A 27,038-nucleotide genomic window follows, 5' to 3' on the forward strand; every position below is an offset into this window, starting at 1 on the left:
AGCTGGACAGTTAAAATTTCCGAAGGACACACGCAGTGTTTGGCTTGTTCAATTCAGGACAAGCTTTCCCTAAACCTGCCAGTCACTTTGTTTGCTGGACCATTTTGCCATTTTGTCTCATTATGGGATGGTACATTACGGTGCATTATGTGAGTTACTGTGTAGCGGTGCCAGCAATTATTTGTTATTAGTCAAAATGACAGGTGGCAAAGGAATTATCGATGAGTGATTAAAAAAATTCTGTAAATTACAGATAATATGGCCCTAAGGAAAAATGACTCATATATTTTTCACAGTGTGAAAAGGACAATGCAAAACACGCATGTTTACTACATTCTTGCAGAACTTTAGCTCTGTCATCAGCAACAATTTTTTGAAAAATCATACTGTGCATTCTTTTCTGCTAGCAAATGCCAATGGCAAGTCAGTACAGACACATCAGGTTGTACTGATATTCTGTACTGTAACATCCACTACTTATTCCTTGCAATGGAGCAGTAAGAGCAAAGGCCCTGCTCCTGCTACATTAAAGCACTGCAGTATCAAGTATCAGTTTTATCACAACAAGCTTACCGCAGGGAAGTACTGTGATACATAACTTGTATTGAAATATCACATAAAAGTCTGCTAACACTGGAATGTGTCTGTGTAAACAAGAAGCGCTGTATCCCTTCTTTCAAGGGCTAAAATTTATCTCATGTCTGTCATGTGAATATAAACTCAGACACAGAGCTTGAATCGACTGGGCTGCTGGTGCTAATATCCATTCTGCTCCAAATGTCACATTTACAACAGAAAAAGATGCCGGACTGCGAGTACATCGTAAATATTACAGTACGCTGACACAAATCCAGAGCAAAATGCAGCTTTCCAGCAATGATATTCAATGTATAATGACTCAGCAATCATTATTAATGATGTGAGGAGAAATGAGCCAAATTACGACAGATGGAAAGTTTTTATTTGCTCAGCATCAGGAGTTTGTTCTACAATCATTCTCTGATTCAGGTGTAAACTCTGCTTGACCTTACAACCAAAGGGGAGGGAAGAGGTTTTTTTTAAGAGGACAGCTGTTACCAATCATGTGATCACTCCAGTTTCTTTAAGTGTTTCACACCATTCTTAGGTAGCTTTATGGTTTTACTAGGAGTTCCAGCTCCTATAAAAGAGCTTTCTCTACAGAATGGACAGTGGACAGTATGAGGGCACAGAGGGACACAGAGTCAGCCCAGGAGAGGAGGGTCTAGTGGGATTTGGTCCAAGAACCAACAGGCTATATGTGGCTCCACAGATGCTGGTTTAAACCACTACATCATGTCTGGGCACTGACGACTATCTCAAAGTGTCTGCTAGAGGATCTGAGAGTGTGTGTCTCCTTATCATCTCAAATGTCAAAGTCGGCTTTAGTGGATCACCAAAGGCATGTGGATCATTGCCACCATGAGGCACGAGCTGCAACGTTAAGCATCTTAACATGTGAGGGTGATGTCTTGTTGCTGTTGGGGCTGCATCAAAGATAAAATAAGGCCCCTTCTTTCCCTAGAGTGAGTCTTTTCCAGTTGGGTGATTGCCCTATAGGTTAAGAATAGGGCAGGCAAGGGGAGTGTTTGAGATGTGATGGCAGATAAGCTCAGCTCACACACTTGCAAAGGCCAGTCCACACAGTTTCCACATATTGTTTTTTTGTGAAGCCTCCTATCATACTGGACTTGAACTAAACCAAAATCAAACGCTCTGCTGTATGCCACAGTGTCAGGTTTCAGTGTATTGTAGTTTTCACTTTCTGTTATGGTTCTCATTCATCTCTGGGCTCTACTTGCTGAAATTACTGCATTGCATACCTTGGACGGCTGCTCTGTTGTTGCTGAAACTCAACTCTGCTGCACACAAACCTGTCTCATTATTCTGACAAAAGTAATCTGTCAGTGAGATTAGCTGACGAGTTAGGACTTTGTAGTTATTTTAGCTGGCAGACCATCATAAAAAAAAAAGAAGTCTTCCTGGCTTCCACCTTCATTTTAGGTTGACATTACACTTTTATCACCTCCATATGGAGAGTGTATTTCAAAAGGACTGGTATTGCTTAAAAGGTCCAGTGTGTAACATTTAGGCAGAAATGGAATATAATATTTATAAGTATGTTTTCATTAGTGTATAATCGCCTGAAAATAAGAATCTGTGTTTTCGTTACCTTAGAATAAGCTGGTTTTAACTACAGAGGGAGCAGGTCCCCTTCTATAGAGGTCGCCATGTTGCACCGCCATGTTTTACAGTAGCCCAGAACGGACAAACCAATCACTGGCTCTAGATAGGGCCTTAAGCATTTTCTGCGATTTTCGCAGCCACCGTAGTTTCTCCTGCACGCTTGGAAGGGGAGGATGTATTCAAATGGTTGCAAACTGCAAATGCAACGCTAGATGCCACTAAATCCTACAGTGTAACGGTGCAGTGCAAGTAAACTGTCATAGTGATGAGCTTGAGAACTCAAGGGTTCAACAGTCTTATGGCCTGAGGGATGAAGCTGTCCCTGAGCCTGGTGGTGCAGGACCAGATGCTGCAGTACCGTCTGACAGTCAGCATCAGGCAGAAAAGTTTGTGGCTGGGGTGGTTGGGGTCTTTAATGATCCTATTGGCCTTCTACACCACTGGGTGTAGAGGTCCTCCATGGATGGCAGCTTTGTCCTGGTGATGTGCTGTGCAGTTTTCGCTACCCTCTGTAGAGTCTTACAGTTGAGGGCGGTGCAACTGCCATACCAGGCCATAATACAGCCACTGAGAAAGTGGAAGCTAGTTAGCCTATCTTGCTAGCTTTGTTTTCCGAGTGGAATAAAAACTTAACAGCACAACAGGCACTCCCAAATGTTGAATGTTGTAAAGGGACAGACAGCTTAAAAGAATAGTTCGACACTTGTTTTCTTGCTGAGAAACTTTTGAGACTTTTGCTGACTATTTCAATAGAAAGCCTGCTTGAAAAAAGTCGCTAGATGTTGCTAGATGACGTCACATGCCCATTTGCAATTCCGTGATGTCATAACATAACTATTTACATACAAGGTTTTAACTTAACTGACTAGCTTTATCATTACCTATTATTCTTCAAGCTGCTATCATCTCATCAATATGCATCAGAATCTACCTCTAATTAAAGAAACTTTTTATGAAGGCTGCTGAACTGTGGAAGTGTCATGAATAGAGAGGACAAAGGAATAAGCTCACTCTTGGAAACCCTGTGTGCCATGTGTAAAAAAACACACGTAAAAAGTCAAGATAAATATATTAGCTAGATTTGTCGCCAGACACGTTTTTGAAAAAAAAAAGTCGCTAAAGAGGTCTTAAAAGCTGCCAAATATAGCAAGAAAGTAGCAAAGTTGGCAACACTGAGATTGATACCACTCTCATATCAGTACAGTAAACGTTAAGTTTTAGCCTCAGCCAGTTAACTTAACTTGGCACAAAGTAAGACTGGAAACAGCTAGCCTGGCTCTGTCCAAAAGGTAACAAAATCCACCCTCCAGCACCTATAAAGCTGATTAACACATTACATCTTGTTTGTTTAGTCTGTACAAAAAACAAAGTGTAAAAACAACACATAGTTTTACAGGGGGGTTATGTGCTGGACTATTTCTCAGCCATTACGATACAGACACGAGTGGTATCAATCTTCTCATCTAACTCTCAGCAAGAAAGCAAATAAGCTTATTTCCCCAAATGTCGAATTATTCATTTACAGCACTAATGGTGGATAGCTAACTTTATGTGGGCTTGTTGAAAAGGGGAAAAAATGCCTTGTATTAACATTTTCAAGCTATACAGTATGACGTTATCGCTAGCTAGCACCACGACAGCTGAGTTAACACGACGGGTGAGCAACTAAGACCACGCCACCTCCTTTGAAAAGCAGTAGCTGCAACGTCATTGTATGAGTGAAGATGAGAATTCAAATTTCAATTGCAGACTGCCTGTGTGTGACAAAACACCTAGTGAGATGTTTGTGTGTTTGTTCCAGAGAGATAGTCATCAGCAAATATTATGTTCCACCAAAAGTGACAATGAATCCACAGAAGCTTTCTGCCGGTCCCTCACGACATGTTGCAGCCAGCGGGGTATTATTTTACACAGTCAAATTTCATGCTTAAATGTTGCAAATGGACTGACCGGTATGTAAAAGATCTACCTCTCATCTTCCAGGCTTTGTTTTAACCAGCTTGTCTGTCTGCATGACATTTGTGGGAAAAAACAAATAAGGGTTCAAAGCAGGCAAATCAAGCTGGCTTATGGCTTACAGAGCTGATACAGGTGTCTGCTTGTGGTTTACAGCAGGAGAATAGACACGATTAGGCTTTAGAATCATTATGGGCAATATCAATGACGCATATTAACAACCTCTATTACTACATCTAAGAAGATGGATTCAGCATGCAACAGTTGTGGTCTTTGTGGAGGCTTTACTGTTTCACATGCATGTTCTTGTCCATCCCTAAACCTCTATTGGCTTCAGGTTTGTTTTGTTTTTTCTTTTCAGTCCTATAACTGTCTTACTCCTCTTGAGAAACAATGTTAGATTTACTTGGGAAGGTTAAGATTCTGTGATTTTGGTAAGACAGAGGACACAGAGTGGTGAAAGAAATCAGCTGGAAAGTATGCCTTGACTCTCCTGAAACAAACTTGAAATTAAAGCTCCTCTCTTTTTCAGGAAGGGGTAAGAGACATTTTGAAAAATAAACACAGTTTGGGAAGTTTAGCTTCCTTTACAGTTGACAGTGTGCATTTGGTACAGCACTGCTGTGTGTGTGTGTGTGTGTGTGTGTGTGTGTGTGTGTGTGTGTGTGTGTGTGCCTGTGTGGGGGAGCAGTAAAGTCAAGCTCTCAGCAAGGCAAACACACATTAGAAGCTTACATAAACAGCCAGAACTTGAGTCACGATGACTATTCATTTTTAATGGCAGTGGCAAAGGAGTACGTGCTGTGAGAGACAGGACAGCACTGCTCAGGGACCATGATGCAACAGTACCAGCATCACCACCCCGATGACGCTGCAGGACCCCACAAAACAGGTGAACTGCTGGATCTTATCTTATCACTGAAAACTCCAGTAAGCCAGCTATGACTGGTGTGTGTTAATGCTTAATAAACAGTCTCACAGATGATCTGCATTATCCAAAGTATCCAGCATGTTAGTAGTCTTTTATCTACTTCCTGCAAATTCATGACGTGACAATCTCGATTCCACTTTGAATCAGCACTGCACAATCTTGCCATGTGTCACTTCCTGAGCAAGCAAAACAAGTTACACTGAATGTCTGAAAAGGCAGATGTTTCACCATTACGGTCATTTCTTATTTTGACATTTATGTCTTTTCACCCACTCAACAAACAAGCCTGGCATGTTTATCCATTTAAATGAACAAACCATCAAGTCTTACAGCTGCTACACATTCGCCTTTTCTCACTTTTTACAACAATGCTAACTGCTAAAACTGACTTGTCATCACACTTTAACCATACCAAAGTGTTAGCATGCATACCATGCACAGGTACCTGACACAGAACTATCATTTTTGTACCAATCCTTTGGTTACATTTTGGGTAAGTTGACCACCTTGCCAAATTTAGTAATTCTTAAAACTCTAAGAAATCCATAGTATTTTTCTTCTTAATATGTTTCACTGTATGGGTTTTACAGTATATGTTCATAAGACTCTTTATCAAAAACTATTTTTTATATTCTATTTTTGTCATTTTGGATGTTATAATTTGTAATTGCTTCAATTCTTTTATTACTTTTATTCAATATGTTAGGACTTAGTTTTCCCACAGGGTTTCAACCAGCGTAATCACATTAAGTCCTGATTGTCTCTTGAGATCCTATTGTTCTGTCCCATGTAAGTCAGCATGACATACCCTAATGCCTGAGCTGTTACAGGGCCAGTATCATCTAGATTCATTATACCTGGCAAGTGAAGTTATACTAATTTTCATTTGCAACGGTGGAGTACAGTACAGTTTCCCTACAGGATTCAATAGTTTAAATCAATGACGAAAAACAGTGATACTCCGGTTAGTCTCTCCTGCCTCTCCAATGTTACAGCTAGTCTTGGCATGCATTTTGTGTTGTATATAAAGTTCAGCATTTATGTGCTCCATTGAATGACAAAAACACATAAAATGTCATTTAAAATGTATATTCTATTGCCCCAAATTTTAAAAGAAGTAAGACAGTACTGGAGGCAGCGACAGCTGTACGACATACGCTGAGTCCTCTGCCATTACGCTTTCTAGAAATTCATCTTTCTAAAATACAAACTGCAGTCATTTCCTTCCTTAATCCTCTAAATGGATGCTAACAGCATCAGGGCCTTCAGAACAAATATCGAGGGATTTTCATGGGAAAGTAAGGAATTTGAGTGTAAATCCTCCATAATATGTTTTACAATGTCAAGATCTCTCTCTCTCTCCTTCTTGCTGGTTCTTTCTATTTTACTGTCTCTTTCACGGTCTACTTTTTCCTCTTCTCTATTACTTTTTTCTCTTTTCTTTTCTTTCTCTGTATTTATTCTCTAACTGTCCATGGGGGAAAAAAGTCTAGGGTCACCTATCAATTCCCCAGGCATTAATGCACTCATCTGAGCATATCAAATGACAAAAACTATCAGTGTTCTACCATTTTGCACGTGTTCATGGAAAATGGGCTGTTTGATGTGATGCATTTTTGTATTTAGCTGGCACTTACAACACTATTTACACTGAGTGCAACAGCATAATAAGTTTCAGTAGATCACCCACCAAAAGTAAAGAGGAAAAAGAAAGTTCACATTTTCTCTACAAACATAGACTGTCCTATATTGGGTACCATAATTTGTCAGCTCCAAGCTCTCCAATGACATCACTAGCATTGACATTATAACATGATATAGAGAATAGCATTTGAACTAAATCACACTGCCACTCACCTCTACAATGTCAGAGTTGGTTCTGCTCTCGTGTGGTTCGTTGTACTCGGTGTACTTCAGTAGGACTTTGTCCATGTCTGTGCTGGCATATTGGAATAGCTTGTTGGAGCTGTTGAAGATGATGAGGGCGATTTCACAGTCGCACAGAACGCTCAACTCATAGGCCTTCTTCATCAGACCAAACTTCCTCTTCATGAAAGTCACCTAGAAAGACAGAAACCATGGATCAACCTAGTTTTCTTCAAATATCAGCTCCTGTCTCCTGACATCAATGGATGAGGGAAGAACTACGAGGAGAGTTTGGCTAAGACAAGTTGGGGACCTAGGAACTTCATATAACTGGACAGACAAACAAGCAGTTAACATGCAGGTACAACACAATGGATGCAAAACTGTAGCTGCTCAGTTGCCCATCTGCATATTCTTCCTATTTTTCATTTCATTTTCTATTTCCTAAAGCACATGCTCTTTAGCTATTCATTTAGCTACTGCTCTTAACTAGAACAACTGATAACGAGCCAATGAACACAACAGCAGCATGAGCTACTGACACAAAATCAACTATTCACCGAAATACACAGTCAGTTGCTGACCGAACCTTGTAGTCTAGAGAGACAAGAAAAGTGACAAAATGTGTCTGTGTCACACAGGACGGAGAGAAGGAGGAGGTGGAAGGGGGGAAGTGTCCATGCGTCATCGGACACTGGATTCCTAAAACAGGGTGGCAATAACCTGTAAACTGGCTCCTACTTGAATGCCACTGATTGAGTGAGTGGGAAATGTGGGCGAGGAAAGCAACTAAGTAATGTTTCCCTATCAAGGTGCTCAGCCTTGATTGTAATCATATTCCTTGAAAGTCTATCTACTGTCAGTAAACATTCCTTGGAGATATACGACAAAAAATATTCCAAGCATACAGTGTTATATTGTACTATGACATCTAACATGATAACAATCATTCTTGAAACCTCCATGTTCCTATAAACCATAAAATGCACCTCTGCCAAAAGAATGAAATTAAATGTTTGAGTGGACCATTTACAGCTCACAATCCCACACACAACCCACAGGTCATACTCTCTCATCACTTCTTTGGTGTGCAGCTAACTCCCAGCAGTGAGTCATCTGTATTTATCTGGGTATGTCTTCCTTCCATCATGGCTTCTGAGATCCTGACTCATGTCATCACATATCTAGGAGCTGCCTTTGACTCTCACACCTCCAAGATTTCCAGCAATGCTGAGTATCAGGTGCATTGGTCCCTGTCCGCCTACTTCATGTTCTTACATTTCCACACATTCACAGCTCCGCAGCTCAAACACAGTCTTCTACTGTTGGCTGCCGAGCAGTTTTACTGCAGCAGAATCGTAATTCTCACTGCATGAGAGGCTGTTGATGAAGGAAAGAGTCTTACTTATTCAATATTACCAACATGAAATATAAATATTAATAGAGACTACAATTGCCAATTGCAAACAGTCAAATTCCACAAAATATTAATACTGACACATGGAAGAGGAGCACAGTAATTTGCATTGGTAGATATACTGTATACTCTATCCACAGTTGATTGATGAAAAGCAGTTTTTCCAGTTTTGGGTTCTCCAAAGGTTTGAGTTGTTCTGCCAAAAGTTTCAATTCACTGAGGGTAAGTCTAAACGAACCTTTAAGCATGACTTGGAAGAGGGGCTAGGAAGAGTAGAAATCTCCTTATCAGACTGGCAGTTTTCTACAGTGGTGTTTCAAGGAAGGGTCTGTGCATTTCACAGATTTAATCTGTTCAATAAAAAACACCCACACTTCTCCCATACTTTTCGACTCTTCTTGCTTTTATGCTCCTGAGATGAAGAAACTAATTCCTCTATACCTTAACATCCTACATCGTATTACTTTTCATAGCACCTCCTCACCATCAATAAGAATTCAGGACTGGGAGTGCTGACCTCCTTGCAAGAAATGATGCTTCCTTCAATGTGGGCCTCACTGGAAGTCAGATGACTGCCATAAGCAGAGTGGATAGCCTTCATAAGCCAAAGCATGTCGGTTATTGGGTTAAATGTGCTGAACCTAGTGACTTACACCCGCTCTCCACTTCCAGCGCCAGTTGGAGGCTTTTACCCAGGGAACTGCAGGGAGTACCATTATATGCATGATAGCACTGTGGCTTTTTATATTTTATACCACAGAAAGCCAGATAGAGAAAGACGTGCTGTTAACAAGGGATTTAGTCTCCTATATAATATAATTTATAGTCATAAAAGTTAAAATATTTTCTTTTACATTTTAACATTTTCCCAATGGGGTAGATATAATATCATATTTTGTCTGTAGTGAAGTTTAATTTGTTTTCCTCAGCCAAAATGTTGAAGCTTCTGCAACATCACATGTTCTAGTTGGGGAGCAAAGGCTGCATCAGATGGCCAACCAAGTGCAAATGTTCAACCAAGCTGAACATTTGCACTAATGCCAGAAACATTTGGAACAGCAGTAGCCACTGAATAAATGTTGCATCTCATTACAGTAACTAGATTAGATGACAGTGGTAAAATGGACGCCACAGTTCTCACTATGATTCCAAGGGCAGTTAAGGTTAAAGTTTTGGGGGGGGGGTTACGGTTACCTTTTAAATGATGTTTCAAATTGCAGTTGTTATTTCTTGAGCATGACTTGCAAATAGATTTCTGTGAAAAAAGATAAAGAACTACCTTGTTCCTCTTTCAGAATATTTGACTGCTGATAGCTGATGCATCACTGGTGCATCTTTCTACAACACTGTTGTCATTACTATATATTCTGCATGGTGTGTAATAATGTGATAGTTTGAAAAAGAGGAAACCAGCTAAAAACATTTGACAGATAAAATGAGATTACAAGCAAACTTCCCAAAATAGAGTACTAGAACCTAAATATACAGCAGGCTCCAGTGATGCACACCCGACAGCTAAAGCAGTGTCTATCTAAAAATGCTCTGGCCAAGACAACCAAACATCAAATATAAACATCATCCAAGATATTTATTTTCCGGCCACATCCCTATTTCCAGAGCCTGCGCCTTCGTTCCAGACAGGCTGGTATTTGTTGTGCTGTTGGGGGTGATATATATAGAGGAGACAGACAGAGAGGGATTCCAGTGGGCAGCAGTGTGGCTGCGCAAGGAGACGTGAGGAGAGAAGGCCACTGTGTGTCCCTAACACTGACCCACCCTGCTAATGACAGGGTGCCGTCCCGACCCAGCTTACCCCAAATTACTGCCCTCGCCACCAGCTGTGACCACCGCACTCTCAAAAGTAAAACGGCTTGTAGGAATCTTTAAGAGTTCTTTAGATTGAAACCATAAGGGATCCACAGAAGGTTTCTTGAGGGATCCCTTCGTAAAGTGTTCATGAACCTGTCAATACTTCCACATCCACATACTATTTGGTCTTTCTATAGGAATCTCTATAGGGCTGACCAAAATCTCAACTCCAACTCTGCTTGTTGCTCCTTTAGATCTTGGAATGAACGCAGTGAATCCCTTGTTGTTAGAGTGGGGTCTTAGCAGGATTCAGCCACAAATCAACACATTAGATCTCATGAAAACATAACCACCAAAAGATTCCTAAACTGCCTCGAGATGTTGCTTACCACAGCAGAGATATACAGTATGTTTTTGTATGGATGTACATTGTAATGCAGAAGACTGAGAAAATGTTCAACAGAGTAGAATCAGGGAGAAGCAGCGTATACAGTACAGAAGCTTATGTGCACAGGAGGTCTTTTACCCATGGGGTTTTGTGCATAAAACAAACAAGTCATAATTCTTCTATAGGGGATGCGCTCCTTATATGGTTTATAACACTCCTTACATGAGAGCTGACCCTGAATCGCGAGGACATCTTGCTCTGCCAATTTTGACAGCACCTTTAACAATCAAATGGGTATAGCAAGGCAACAATACTGAGTGGGTTATGTTGCTGTACTGTAGGGGGCTTTGAATAAGTATACAACTAAATGGCTAAGATGTAAAACAAGATGACAGAAGAAGAAGACACTGACCTGGCGGTTCCTCTCATCTACGATCCGAGTGATCTGGATCTTCTTCCTCCCCATTGTCAAAACAACTTCCTCTAACAGCTGCAGAAGAATATCAGTGGGCTCCAAGTAGTTAAGAATTCAACAGACAATCCTTAACACATAGTCCCACTGTCAGCTCTGTTACTCCGGTATCAGTTTGGCATGGCTTGCTGAAAAAGAGAGACAGAGTCAACTTACTCTCAGTGTTATTCAGCCATCACCGTATGAACAGTGGAACAAAGAGTTATATTAAGCAAATGCATTCAGATACTTGCAGGAATCATATAATGCATGTTCAAAAGAGCATCACTTCAAAAAAGGTCACAGATTCTTTGCACCAAGACAGAAGGCAATATGAAGAAATCCAAGTCAGTAATTGGGCAGAGCATCTTTGCACTCTGGGATGGACAAAACAACAAATAGTGTCCTTATACTTTAAGACTGACAAATTAACCAACTACATGCATACCGTTTACTATGGGCTGTTTGCTGGAGACATTTTTACTCACTACTTCAAATGATTCTGTACAAAGATTACCGTGCAACCGACTATAACACTATTTTCTGTGTCAGCTTGGCAAGATCAATCTTGCAATGAGTCTTCAGGCTTTCTTTTCATTCTTTTATTCGTCCATTTCCTCCTCAATTTGGTATTGCCATTCTTGCACTGCAGTCTTTGTCACCAGTAATTCCACTTGTGTTCTGGGAAGGATGAAGACACCAGCTGCTTCTTTTCACCCAACAGCGAGGATCACTGAGCAACCAGCAGGACTTGCTAGTCCAGCGACAAGGACATGATCTCTCACCGGTTTCCCACACACAAACACTTCCAACTGTGTGTGTTGGAATGCACAACCCAGCCAAAGGCACTGCTACTAGGGACTGAACCAGCATTTCTGCCATAGTGGAGTGGAGGAGTACTATTCCCTTTTGTTCTTCCAAAGTCCTTTTGGCCTCAGAAGTCTTTTGCTTTGGAATTTAATCTGTACCCACTGGATTTACATTAAACACATCAAGAAGGCCTCAAGAGCACACTAACCGAGAAAGACCAAGAAAATTACTTCATCACACACCTTGTCTAGCTGGCTCCAAACTCTCTTCCACAGCAACACTCCTTCAGCCCTGTAGTCCTGAGTGAACCCGCCTCTGCTCTCCCGCTCTCTCCTCCTGCAGGAGTGCCCACCTGCCTTGCTGTGTCCCTCCTCTCCTCAGCCTCAGTGTTTCTGAGCCCTGCCTTTCCCCAGAGCCCCTTAGCGCTTTCCTAATCTCATCTGATCTGGGAGGAGGCAGAGAGTGAGGCGAAGCAAGGCATTATCCTAACCCTCTCTGGATTATTGCAGCATGTGGATCCCAGAACTGAGCCACCAAAACCTCCACTGCAGACCCAGTTCACAGGGTTGGGAGATGGGACGAATACCTTTGTCATGCACCAGTTATTGGTGATTATTTGCTGATTTAAATGACCTCTATATTTGATTAAAAGATAATATTATTGAGTGCCAGTCACTTAAATGCCCCATACAGCAGATGAATGAAGAATAAATACAATTAAATAGAAAACCCCATGTTGATTTAAAATGCATTTAAAACCTAGCTGCTATTTTCTAAAGTATTTTTATGGTATTATGATCTTCTCCCTTTGAGTGATTGTTTAAGAGCTACCTATTGAATACACTGTCACCCTTAAATGTAACATTTTGCTTTTTGTGGTCCTTGAACATTTAAGAGCTAAGTTGTATATAATGGCAATTGGTTTGCAGGAGACTGCACGCTATCCTCTATCCCCTCCAGTTCACCACCAGCCCAGATCGCAGCTGACCCTGCCAGGTCAGTTCAGAGTACACACAGTAACAGACAAAGACTCCTTGCATATTTGGGATTTAAAGGTCACAAGGATTTATCTGTTTTACAATGTGGATGATTTGATGGCAAGACACAAATATTTTGAGAGAAAAATCCTTTCCACCACTCTCCTGTGCTGCTATTTCCATGAGAAAAGAGACAACAGACATTTCTTTCTGTATGTGTTCTTGAGTTGATTAGTTCAGATTAATTGCTATTGTATATTGAATCAGCTAAATCCTTACTCTAATAGTGCCCTGGTCTAGTTAGGAAAGTCCTTGAAAAGCAAAAGGCACTTTCATGCACTTCTGTAACATACTGACAGGGGTGTAAGAATTGAGCTATTGTGTCGTTAACAATGCACTGATCTGCTAAAAGTCGTTATGCACTGGCTTTGGCAATAATCAATTTGAAACATTTTGAATCACAGTAATCAAACTGAATAAAACGTGTCTCTTGTGTGCCAGGGTTGAAAAGCTGAAGCTCATGTCACTTCTTAATTAGTTTAGTTTTTTTTTATTCACTATAGACTTTAGAAGTAAAGATCTTTAGTCTTCCAGTTGGACAACACTGTTTTAGAATAATGTTTAAAACATAACTCTGATGTCTATTCTTAATTTTGTGGATTGCAAAAGTGTATTTAATGAATACAGTTTTGACGAATCATCACTGAAATGAATAATGGTTTCTAAAAATCAAATTAAATTAAATTGAGAAAGAAACTCAATAATCACTCTAGAATTGAATTGCCAACTTCACAAATTGAATTTAACCAAATTGCTGTTGAGTAAGCAATTCACATCCCTAATGAACCCTGTCAACCCTGTAAACTCTACTAACTTGTTTACCCAAATACGTTTTGTAAGGAAACGTAATTGCTGTGATTATGTTCCATGGCAATGTTTTTTTCAAGCGTAGGCACATAAATTTAGCGCACGCTATGGTGATTGGGATGAATGGTGGGAGTACAAAGTGCATCCCAAATCCTGTGTGTGGTTAATTTATGCAACAAAGGCACTTTGGTAAAGGTTAAGGAAACACTGTGGTTTGAGTTAAATGTTAATAAATTGAACACGTTTGGTTTTGTGCTTCAACTCACTGTGTACAATATTAAACCAGGACCACAATCTTGTCCTAACCTTAACCAAGTGCTGTGAGTGCCTAAACATAACCGTGAAAAAGTTTTAAAATGCTGTACTTGCTATAGGCGGCTATTGTGTTGCAAGATCGGATATTGTAAACAAAAATGTTGTCGGTGAACATTTTGCTGATACTTTTAGTATCAACATTTTGTGTTTGTGTTGTTATTAACAACAGTTTCTCATTATGTTGATACTACAAAGTAGTATAGAAATGTAATTTCTAGGAGACAGGTTTGCTCCAATACATGATCATTGTAGTTCTGGTTAAGGTTCATTGTTCACACTGACAATAGATATCTAGTGTCCTACTGCCGTCCTGTGACAGCTTTATTATTTGTAATGTTGGTGAGAAATGTAAGCATAAATACAGAATACATAAAATTACACAAATTTACCAACTATTTATACTGTAGACAATTTTCTCTCAGACAATAAATCTACATCTCAGGCTGCAGAGTTTGTGGAGCAACAACGGAATCAGTTCTACATCTCTACATCTACATGTGCTTCCCAGACAAGTTGACGTGATCAATGCAGATGTAATTTGTTACTATGGCAGAAACTCTATCTGGCTGACGTAAAAATCAATACAAGCCACAGGATGAGCCAACAGGCTGCAGCAACCAGCACTCGTACAAACATCTACGAGGTTGAGCTATATACTGTAATTTCATTATATCCAAAAGACAAGAAACACCTAATATAATACAATGGGCAGCACAATTTAAAAACATGTTTATGGTTATTCAGGACTGAATCCTCTTGTGTCTCTTTATAGTTTTGAATAGTTAACCTCTGCCAATTTTCTCTCAGATGATATATTAAAAATGTATGTGTAGCACTTTGGAATAAAACCATTGGTAATACAACCTACATATGAGTCACATACTGCATTAATCTTAATGATTTCTGTATGATTTTCCTTTCATCATACTGGGATGTATGTTTTTGGTATCTTAGGTCCTCAGCTTGTAGAATAATAACACTTTTAAATAATGGTATTTACATATTATATATTTTCCGGATATTTAGCATTTTGGAAAATGTATTTGATTAATTTCCAAAGGCCTGAAACATTATCAATCGAACAGCTCTGCAATTTTCCTTTTTTTAATTCAAGTTTTTATTTTCAGTTTTTTCAGTACATGACATCATCATTTGCAATTCAAGATAAGCAAGACATTCACTTGTTGCTAAGTGTTACATGGAGAGATAAAAGAAAAGAAAAAAAGGAGCAGAGTGAGAAAACATCAATGGTTAGGAAGAGTTGTCTTTAAGTGTGATATGTATCCAAAAATGGTCCCAGGCAAGAGCTTTAGTTTTATTTCTACCATCTATCGTATTGAGCATATACTCATATGAAACTGTTTTTGTCATTAGGATTGCCCATTCTTTTACATCTAGGGGCTTGGGGGTTTTCCAATGTCTAAGGCTTGTCCTAGCAGCTGTTATGATGCCTACCATGGCAACTGAAAATTCACCATTTGAAATTTGGGGTACTTGCGTTTTGTCACCTAATACAGCTGTGGAGATAATTGTCATGTCGTCCCTACCCAGTTATCCAAATACTGTAGGACTTTTATCCACAGGGTTGGAGCTTTTTGCATTCCCATATGCAACGTAGAAATGTGCCAATCTCTTTTTGGCATTTCCAGCACAAATTACTATTCAATTCAATTGGGCTTTATTGGCATGGGAAAAAGATGTTAACATTGCCAAAAAAATTACTATTTATTAAACCCATTCTACAGAGCCCTGATGGCATCCAATAGTAGCTATGTCCTATCTTTTGGTGAATAAATTCCCCTTTAGCTTCAGCTCTATAGTTTTCTAATCTATACTTGCTCTGACCTCCTCAACGCCTCTCTTTAACTTCCCCAGATGTATCCTTAGCACTTCATGTTAAGTCCCTCGAGCGGACCTCAGAGCCAAACGCTCTTCTCTTTATCTCACCCATGAAATCCAATTCCTGTGGATCTCTGGAAGCGTGACCATGCTTTGTGATGGTGTGAAACACACTTTTCCAAGGTTGGATTGCACAGGATTTTATATCTGTTATGCCTATACAATAACAGAATGTCATTTACTGTATTGTTGTTTTGGTAAATGAAGCGGTTTCCAGCTAACATTTTTCTACACATAAAAGTATACTGAATGTTGTACATGACTGCATGATGAGCAGAAAATAAACATGTTTTCTTCTGCTTGCTAAAAACAGTATTTCTAATGGATAATATAGCTGTCAATAAATCCACTAATTCTTTACCTCCACTCTAAGATATTTACAATTTGAAACAGTGACTATGTACACAAAATCTCAGCTAGCTCTATCATTAAAAATACTGTAAACACAGATCAAAGATGCAAATTAACTAATATGACCAACCTTAAATGGTACCTAACAATATTCTTTGTGTTCTTGTCAGCAAAACATATGTTGGGCAGCTTTTGAGACTTGGAAATGTTCAAATACAGGGCATCTGACTTAAAATCACCACATGGGCAAGCAATAGAAAAGTATTCATTACCACAGAATGATGACAGTAGAACTGGACAAAGCTAAAACAGAGTAAAACTCCTCCACACTGCCCACTTCCTGTTAGCTCTGGCAACTACAGTACTTCCTGTTTCATGACCTGTCTGTCTGACAGTGAGAGAGGCCAAATAAGTTGAATTCCCCCTCCTAACCACCTCCTCCCACACCCACACACACACACACACACACACACACACACACATCAATATGAACATTTTCTCATTAAGATGGGCATGAATGTATTATCTAAACTGACTTACACTAACTGCAAAAGCAGAATAAACTTCGGTTCCCACACAATACCAACAAGCAACCAATAGACAAGAAGTCAAAGGTTATTTGATATAAACTTGTGTTGCATTTAAAAGAATAGCTAAACTTTTTGGAAAATACACTTATTTGCTTTCTTGTCGAGAATTAGATGAGGAATAACTGCTGGAATAAACGTTGTCACAGTTTCGTATATAACAATAAAGACACTGTGATTGACGTTTCCTATAGACTTTGATGGCTCCTTATTGGTTTTTCAACACAGCTCCATGCATTTCATCTTTTCCCATCCAGCCTTCAAGAGAACATGGCATGGCCCCTCTAACACTGGCCCATTGACCCCAATAAACCCTAATAAACAGGGTCAACAATATGCGTAAAAATAGCAAATTCTAAAACACAGTTCGAACATCATGAGCACTAATTAACAGCCCCATCCTCCCCTTTCACATTTTCTCATGTAAAGAATAAACAAAGTCAGAGCTGCAGAAGGTTAATCATGCTGGGTCTTACCAGCACCAGGTCGTTGTCAGTACAAAGCAGTACAGAGTAATTGGCAACCCTTTCATCCCTCCTCCTCATTAAAGACCATGGGTTCATCTCTAATTGTGTTGACCCCACTGTGACCTCTGCTCCTGTCACCCCAACAGTGAATCAATGAGGCTTCAAGCTGATGCTACCCAGCATGCACCACTAAGTAACCTCCCAATCCTCTGCTACCATTAGAATAAAGTCCCCACTGTCTCCAGTATGTGCAGGACTGAACGCCATTATGGGTCAGCAGAGTCATGGTGAGATTCATGGCTATTTGCAGAAAGATGAAAGAAATTCTGTTTCTTCACTGTTTGCAAAAGTGTGAAGGACTGATGACACACATTCCTTATTCGTGTCTTTACCTTCCCTGCAGTTTTGCTCATCTCTTTGCTCTCTACTTCCCTTTTTGCTCAATCTTGTCCTTCTTCCTTTAGCAGCTTATTTGCATCGTATCCATCAGCAGGGAGAGAGAGAGGCTCTCTTGCTCAAGGCATAACGAGGGGGACTGATAGAAGATTCTTCCCCCCCTCCCGAAGGGCCCGTTCTTTGAAGTTCTCATAAATGGAGTTCTTAGGGGAACTTATACATGGTAAACAGGCAGGCTGCGTGGTGGACCTGCCCCCCGAGGGAGGTGGAGTGAGATCAGCAGGCTTGTTTACTGGCTGAAGTGTTTAACACTTCCCTGTTTAGAGTAGCACTTAATGTGCCGACCCTCCCCACATGCCCAGATGTGAATGAGTTTTCTTTGATGTAAGGAAAGCGAATGACAATTTATGTAAAAACATAACAGAATTGCTGCTACTTAAAAAAAAAAACTAACGATGAAATTAGCATTTTCTTATGCAAATGATGCTCTGGCACAATGCACAATCTATGAATAAGCAGAAGTTAATACACACGTCACAACCAGCAACAACAGCTGCAAATGAGTCTCCTTGTAAATCTCAGTAAAGTCAGTCTTAAAATGTTCCACTTCACCCTTTTCTGTGGCTTATTGAGAAAGGAACATGTCTTTCATAACAAGACAGGAGAAAGGAAACTAAGTGCTGCTGTTGTCTGCTGCCAGGCACGGCAGGAGCACGGACTGTGATTAATTCATCGCCCACAGTCCGACAGGCTAGCCTCTGGTATCATGCAGCCTGAGTATCAATGCTGGCCTCTGCTGCTTTGCAGGTCACTGAGCTAATGAGCTTTTACCTGAAATGTAATAATTAAACTCATCTAATGCCCATTTAATGCCAGGCTGAAGGCCAGGCAGATTAGATGGCTCAAACTGTCATCTGCCATACCACCCGACTCCACCGGTCAGTTAGGAAACTTAGATGCTGTGTTACTGTGTCAAGTACGAGTCACTATTAGGAGATGCGAGTACAGAAAGGGCTATGTGATTGTGTATATACATTTATGTGAAGGCATGATGACAAGACAACAAGAAATGCGTTCTTACAACAAAAAAAACATGATAATAAATTTGTCAACAAGCTTCAGGGCTGCATTCACTGACACCCTCAGTGTGCTACACTGTTACTCACAATCTCCCAGCCTAGTAAAAACTCCAACACAGCAGTCTGCTCATTTAATTACTGGCCCACTGTGATGTCATTTCATTATTGTGTTGCTTTTATGACAGTGGCAGTGGGATAAGATTTTCCTGTCTCAACACAGAGACACTGATGTCATGCCTGCACACGCAGATTGAAACACAAGCTGCCCTGTAAAATATGGCTATGCTTCCATACGCTCGGTTCCTTTCATAAAAAAAACACTAATTGGTCTTCAGCTGAACTTTCAATACTGACACGTACATTTTTGCTCTCGGTCATGTTTCCCTGCAAAGCTGTCAGCTGTGATACTGAGGAGAAGTGATCTTGGACTGAAGTGAAGTGACACTGTCTTGGTTAAATGTCTTGTTTCCAAACTGTAATCATGCAGAATGTGCAGTTTAATATTTATTACAGCTCTGCTGGGCCAACAAAATTCCAACCACAACAATTCCATGTCAAGGACCCCCAAACACACTCACATACAGGAACACTACTTTGACTGGAGTAACAGGTTTCAAGCCCATTTAGCATTTGCCTTTCAAGTATTCTTGACCAAGACACTGATACCTATCAACCTCGCAGACTCTGAGAATAAACAGCATATGTCCTTGCAGAAATCAGTAGAGAAATGGATGTGAATATTATTCCAGAAAGTAAAATCTCTGACTAGAACTGTTGTAGTTAGACAATCTATCAGTGACCAACTTAATTGTATCAACCATTAACACTATTGGGGAAATTAGCAAAAAACAAGCCAAATTCAAGTGCATTTAGGCAAGAAACATCAAATCACAGATCTTAAAAGTCTGTTACGTGCATCACTAATGGTTGGCAGAAGCTAAAGATTATGCTGTTGAGAAAACAATCTGCACCTTAAAGCGGCTATAATCAATATTCTTATAATAACAATATATCAAATTACAATGTAAAAGCAATGTGACAATGTGAAAGGGGTTGCTTGGAATTATGTCCGGGCTGGAACTTTACTGATTTGGTTCACTCTCACGCTCTCATCGTTCTCGGCCACGACAGGCAGCTGGTTCAAGCAATAAAGCTCTAAAAATCCACTGTACACTACCGGCTCAGCATCAAACAGCAGACAGACACAGTTAGCAACTAGCTGGTGAACATAGTGGATCATGTAGCAGCTGAAGACCCAGATACTTCTATCAGCAGTGGGTAGAGACCAAAAACAGAGCTAAAATTAAAAGAGTTAATACTGGACTTACGTTTTCCAGGTGACTAGAAACACGATTCCAAATAAATTTGAATTTTGCTCCGTAACTGGTGGATGTGTAAATATAAAACTGTTTGCTAACAAGTTCGCCATATCACATTAAAAGGTATAGATGATAGGTCAGTGTTGCTGCTCCGTTGCTCCCAAGCGGGCAAAAAAATCAGTTATTACAGATTGAAATCAATCTACTTTTGGATTCTGGGTCAAGTTGAGTTCAATTACTCAACACAGCACCATGTTTTGCTTCCGACTGCACCGACAAAGTGTTCACAACAGCTGTGATTTGTGCCTCTGAGTGACTTCTTCTCCATAGCAATGGCAGCTGAGGCTCATGGGTATTGTTGAAACAAAGTTGAAATAATTAAAACTGGTGGCCATAACATAAATCTACAAGGTCATTACATTATCTGGGACAGTTCTGTGTTTCTATGTTGAGTAACACTAAGTCTATCAGTAAAAGAAAAACTTGAAATGGGAAAACAGAATGGGGAAAAACACTGAAGCAGCGGGTCCTCTCACTTCGCGACTGTATTACTAGTGTGAAAGCACTCTTATTGTTTCGACATGAAACAGATTCATTTAACTTTAGTTCCACTCTACACTTTCAGCCCAGTCATGCATGGCCCCCTTCAATGTCTTTATGCCCTCCGTGGGGGTTCCAGCCCCATAGTTTGAGAAACGCTGCCCTACTGGACAGTAGTGTCTTAACAGTAGGGCTGTCAACGAATATCCTAAATTCGATTATATAATCGAATTGTAAAAAAATCAGACATTCGATGGTGAAAATGAATATTCGATTGTGCATGACGGACAGGAGTCACAACGTCACTTTCAAACAAGCGAATAATTCAACAACAACCGTGTGGTAATGATGGCAGAGTTCACAACCCAACAGAGCTCACAAAAGAGGGTGATTTGCACTCCGAGCAATCTAAAAAGCCCCGTTTGGAAATACCGTAAAACTTCATAACAGAAGAAGGCAACCTACCTGAGAAAGGATGAAAGCCGAAGGTTACCGTAGTTATTTCAACTTGGATAAATTTTTATGAAAAACCGTTTTGATTCTTTTGATTGGTGCACCCTTACGTACTAAAGGAATAAAATAATCAAGGAATGGACACACATTTGGACTTTCTGAGCGCTTCAAAAGTCACCTTTTTTTCCGTCTCTTGTTTACCATGCCGGTAAATCTGAATGAATTATACTTTGGTGCTCATGGTTTCCGTAAAATTAACTAGCTCAAGTGGGCGACCCGGTGGGCTTTAAGAGGTTTTATACATCCAATGAACTCCTATAAAAACCAGACCCAGCGTCTAATTGAGATTCGGATTTTGGTCAGTAGATGGCAAAATTGTGGAACCTCGTGATAAAGTTGTATGCAAGCTATGTAAGCTACAGTTGCCTACCATTCCAGCACTAGGAATCCGAGGGCACATCTCGAAAATATGCACCCAAATGAGCATGGCCTGATGTCCGGAACTCCACCCAAACATTATATGTTTATTTTGTAATGTGTAGGTATGTGGATCTTTTAAAAGACATGTTTATGTTGAAATAAATATAACTACAAGTAGTTATGTGTCTCGTTGTATTGGTTTGCCATCTTATGGACATAATGGGCAAAAACAAATATTCGAATAGTTCAAACCTGTGTGTGTGTTTTTAGACTGAATAATTGAACGTCATTTTTGGCCAATTCTGACAGCACTGCTTGACAGCAAAGACTAAGGTGACAGATAGATGTACAACATAGTATCAGCAGAATCAGAAAGTAAAGCACTCTCCAAGCATACAGTACAGTCACACAAATACCACATATACTGTAAATCTGCACTCTTCTCTCCTGCTCTGTGCTCACTGCAGATGAGTTTGAAGAGCCACATAACTAAAGCCTCAGCCAAATCTTTTGATCTACTAAATTATATTATAATGAATTCTTTAACATTTTGTTTGTTCCTGCTCTCATTGAAATTCTGTGCTTTCAGCAAAGTAATATCATCCTTTTAATGTTGTGAAGCAATGGTAAGTAGATCTGAGGCCTCTATCCTGAGGGTCCTTTATGCAATCTCCTATCCACCCACCCCTAACCCCCCTACACACACACACACACACACACACACACCACCACCTCTCTCTCTAAAATTACTGGGTAAACAGTGGACTCTTTCAAGTGTATATGTATATGTATAATATGTACAGGACAAGTAGAGTTCAGTTGGAGCCATTATACAAGTTTTTCCACATGCATTCATCCTGTACCAATCTCACATCACTGGTGTACACAGAAGAATCAAAACTTGCTCCTTGCTAGTGGCACTTCAAGTAAGTGTGCCACTAAAGCATTTTATGTCAACATTTTAGGTGGTGTGTGAGTGTATTATGGCGATGAATAACAATGACACAATCCCAACGCTTAGGCATACATTTCAAATGGCTGAAATGTTTTATGGTAAGCTTGAAGCTACTGAACTTAAGTTCAGCCTTGAATCTGTAGTGTTTGACACTCAAGCTAGCCATTTCTCCTGATCAATAAAGGGGTAAGAAGTGGGGGCTTCCAATGTGCAAACCAACGCACACTCCTATAAGGTTGGGCATGAGGATTGAAATGAAAGTAGCTTAGAAAATAAGTGTTCAGAAAATGCTGAGCATACAGATGGACAGTGCAGTGCTGCTGGAGTAGTTTGATACGTTTCTACATGTTTTTTTTCCTACCACAGCATCTTTGTAAACAAGAAAAGTACTAACTTTTAACAGCCACTATTCAAGCCTACAGTTGTTCAGTGTTTGAGTATCATTTAATGGATCGGTCCTAAAGACAACGCAAGTACCACACACATCTTAATAAGAATGAAGCCTTAGTCTCATGAAAGTTGAAAGTGAAGTAAATGCAGCAAATGTTAATACATCTTATAAAAGATTATAACTTGCATTATAATATAACCTTATCATAATGTAAACTTTCTTTCCTTGAGAAAATGTTTGTGTGATTTCAGAATTGGCTAGAATTTGTTTGCAGCAGGTATAGCTCGTCATCAAGCAAACTGACTCCAGACTAATCTGGGGAGGAATTATGAAGATAACTGTGTGTATTTGTTCTATTTCACTGAATTGCTGGCATGAGGACAGATATTACAGCTGGGATCAGCTGGGTCACCTGGGATTAGGGTGTATAACTGCTGAAAGCCATGTGTGAGATCACACTGGGTGCTTCTGTGGGAAATTAACATCATCCTGAACAGCCAGGCTACAGCTACGCAAGCTGACTTCAATATGTAGTCGCCAAATAGTTTCCTCTTGTTGTTATTGCCGTTATGATTTCTTACTGAACTAAATTTTCTATACCCATACTCAAATTTGCAATAAACAAATAATCTGAAACACACATAAATCACTTAAAAGGATCTACAACAACCAATGACAGCTAACCAACCAATCAGCCAACTAATATCATGCACATATGTTGCCGGAGTTCTAAAAGAAAGACTCGTTACAAGGACATATTCATTTTCATGGTCAGAAGCGCTCTAAGTTAAACATACTCTTGAACAAAGTCTGTGGAGGTTGCTGGTATAACTTAGCCCTCAACTCAGCAAGGAGTGCGAGCGTCTTCATGTACAGCCAGCATTAATGAAGTGTTGGCACCATTAAGAACAGTGTCAGGACTCTGAGCAGACCCAAACCACTCGCTGGTCTGGACCCTGTCTCTGCAAATCAACACTGAGTTTAATTAAGCCAAGCCACACTGCCATTGACCCAACATTACTGTTTAGGTTGGCAGGGCCGAGGGAAACCTATTTACTGCAAGCAACAAAGGCAGTTTTATATGACTGCAGGAAAGTCGATTGCAAGGCTAATATTTGGAAGTTGTTTTATTTGATTTCTGTATTTATTGAGTGTAATTTCTGAGCTCCTCTGCGGCATTTTTAGCATCAAACGTGCGGGTGTGTGGCCCAGCGGTCAGACGGCAGGCAGCCAGAGGTTCGGGTGGTTTGGAAGGACCAGCTCAGGCCTGATTACTGGGGTGACCCTGCAGGAAGAGTTCTCAAGTCATATAGATTAGGAGCTCTTCCAGAAACCACAGCGAAAGAGGAGAGGAGAGAACATCAACCAAAAGCCTTCACTGCTAGAAGGTATTGCTCAACACAATAAACATAATTTCAATCTTACTTCCCCATAAAGATACACATAAAACCATTTTATATTTCCCCAGAGCCTTCAACACTGTCTGCAAGTCATTTGAATCAGGAGAACCGGAGTTGCATAATGCAGTTCTTAACATTTATATATTATTTAAATATTCTGTGAAGGACTGGAAAGATGGGAGCTGGGCTCACTGTAGCTTATTTCAATTAACTGAAATTGTGGTTTTATGACATCAAAAATCTAAAACCCAAATGAATAGTTGTGATTATTAGTCATAATTGTCCTCAGGCAAAGAGAAAAGATATGGCCAGAAAAGCCAGAAAATAAAATTGTTTTGGCATTGGATGATAGACACTGGATTTTGCTAGAGCTGTTGCAAGAAATTTAAGAAAGGAATACATGATTTCATAAAGAGGTATTGGAGATTACCTGAAAGTGTTTGGTATGTCCCCTGGCAGGAGGAGGAGGAGCTCCTCTTCAACCTCAAACTTGGAGGATGGATCCAGGGGAGAAGATATTACAGACAGCAATTCCTCCTTTAGCTCTGAGATTCTGAAAGAAAAAACAAAAAAGTCTTAGCATCTTAATTTCTTCCTTTTTATTTTCAAGTGAAATAGAAAAAGTGGCTGGTGAAACTTTGCATTTAAATTGTAGCTGCAACAAATTGTAGCTGACAAAAGCTGTTAGTTTTCTGCTTTAGTTGGCAAAGGAGGAATGTGATGCTGTTCTGTTATTCTGGAGATTAAATGAGAGCAGTAATTCACCTCTTAAGGGCACTTCTCAGAGTGTGTTTCTTCTCAAATGGGTCATCACACACAGACACAAGTGTGCACACAACTGTTTGTGTGAAGACCGTCTGTAATGAATGAAGCCATATTACTGGATGTGATGAAACCATCAGTGAAAATACAAGAATCATTCTTCCAAAACAGTATTATCACATCAAATAGAAGAGGGATATTCCAGGTGGGTCATAGAAACTTTAACGTGGAGAATTTAAGTGCTGTAGACCGAACTAAAATGAGCCTGTGCTGTTCCATAATCACATCAGTCAGCATCAGCGCAGACAGGTAACAAGCACACAACAAGCCTCCACGGCAAAACGTCTCATGTTTTCTGCTGTGTGTGATACAGCATGTCACTGGTTTAGCCAGGCATCGCCACAGCTAATCAAAGTGGATAAGAAATGCATTAGTCCACACACGAGCAGCCTGGATTAGCTTGGGCCCGCTAAAGCAGGCCATGTAATTGACTAGAAAAAACGAAGTCAGTCAGTCATGGAGGACTCGAAATAGCCTCTCAATAAAATACACACACACACACACACACACACACACACACACAGTGCAGCCTCTATTTCTTCAGCGTGTGGTGCAAAAAGAGACGCCTGTCCTTCAGAAGTGTTGCTATTTCTGTTTACCACAAGGCCCCAAATATTCTATCATTTGGGAAACTAGGAGGGAAAGGAAATACCACTGGGGGACACGTGGACTCCTACAGCCACACAAAGGAACCTAACTGACAGGGTGGTTAAAGACGGTCATGTTACTTGTAAGAGGTTTTATTTCCACAATATTCATGTGTCCATTTACATAAAAGAATCACAAAAGTGATATTTTCTCACTTCTTGTAAGAAATCATCTTCAAGGTTTTTACATTAACGGTTATGAATAACTGGAATTGGGTATACCTGTTTTCTAAAAAAAAAAAAGAAGAAGAAACTTAATGCACATGATGTGTAGTGAGCCACACTGAGTACTGGATAGTGAGCATGAGCAGCACCACCTTGGCTTGTAGCTGAAACAATGTGAAAGTGCTTGAAGATGCAGGACTGTTGATGGCAGCTACATGTTGACTTTAAAATGTAGCAGCTTGCATATCATTGTATTTAGAAAGCTTATCATTAATGTATTTTTTCAAAAATACATCATGAAAATAATGTTAATTTTACTTCTTCAATCTTCTATGTCTTGTATTTATGTGTTTTTGCATGGTGCAGTGTTGTTAGACATCAAGACTGGCACATTTATCTTGGTTGGACTAGCTTACTGCCTTTCTAGCTGCGCCCCCTCAGTTTGGTCTTATGCCCCTCATAAAATGATATGCCCTGCAGCCACAGTGGCCTTGATGATTCAGAATTCTTATTGGGCAATATCAAGTGAAACGCTGCGCACACAACTGGAGTTGGTCCCCGGGCGCTGCACAGTGGCTGCCCACTGCTCCTAATACTTAGGATGAGAAGAGAACAAATTTCACTAGACGTCGTACTGTGTGTGATTGTGTATGTGACAATGCACTTGATTTGATTTGATTTTGAGCCTGGTATGTACCTCTGGAAAACTGAGCTATTTATGACCGGCCAACCAGGAGACCTAATCAAACTCATCCTGATGTGCCAATGCCGCAAAGCTGTGACTGAGTGAACTTCTGAGAAGCGAACGTCGACTGAGCTGAGGTAAGAAAGTTTGATAAATTAACGAACGAATAAGACAAGAAACTCAACATCTAATGTTACGCATTGCTTGCATATCGCTACAACGTTGACTTAGCTGACCCAGTGGCCTAATAAGTGTTACGTGCCTAACAAGTATTATAGCCTAATGTTTGTAACATTAATGTTAACAAATGTAACGTTAGCTAACGCTTTCTAGCTAGCTGTCAAATCAATGTTGTGTTTTTATGTTAGTTGGGCTAACACTGGTAGCTGTTGCAGTCCTTTATCCTGTGGGTACCATGACCAACACCGACCTTTCCTTTAGCATCCAGGTTTCTACACAGTGCTACGTAC

The 27,038-nt window shown here is 40.1% G+C and overlaps 1 protein-coding gene across 5 annotated transcripts in view; it reads right to left on the reverse strand.

Moving 5' to 3' along the window:
* The window catches only part of LOC122874035 (myocyte-specific enhancer factor 2A-like), a 49,448-nt gene that overhangs the window by 17,098 nt on the left and 5,312 nt on the right, over nucleotides 1-27,038 (reverse strand). The window contains exons 2-5 of one of the 5 annotated variants that reach the window (XM_044191531.1): nucleotides 25,015-25,106; nucleotides 24,680-24,802; nucleotides 10,985-11,172; nucleotides 6,950-7,153 (exon numbers count right to left, since the gene is read on the reverse strand). In XM_044191531.1, coding sequence (XP_044047466.1) covers nucleotides 6,950-7,153; nucleotides 10,985-11,038 — 258 coding nt within the window. In that variant the 5' untranslated portion in view covers nucleotides 11,039-11,172; nucleotides 24,680-24,802; nucleotides 25,015-25,106. Of the gene's footprint in view, nucleotides 1-6,949; nucleotides 7,154-10,984; nucleotides 11,173-11,540; nucleotides 11,699-12,075; nucleotides 12,221-24,679; nucleotides 24,803-25,014; nucleotides 25,107-27,038 lie in introns of those variants that run through there. The other 4 variants (XM_044191522.1, XM_044191540.1, XM_044191549.1 and 1 more) reach the window with 4 other exon arrangements.

This window comes from Siniperca chuatsi, linkage group LG1 (assembly GCF_020085105.1).
Source record: "Siniperca chuatsi isolate FFG_IHB_CAS linkage group LG1, ASM2008510v1, whole genome shotgun sequence".
In the NCBI taxonomy this organism is placed as follows: Eukaryota; Metazoa; Chordata; class Actinopteri; order Centrarchiformes; family Sinipercidae; genus Siniperca; species Siniperca chuatsi.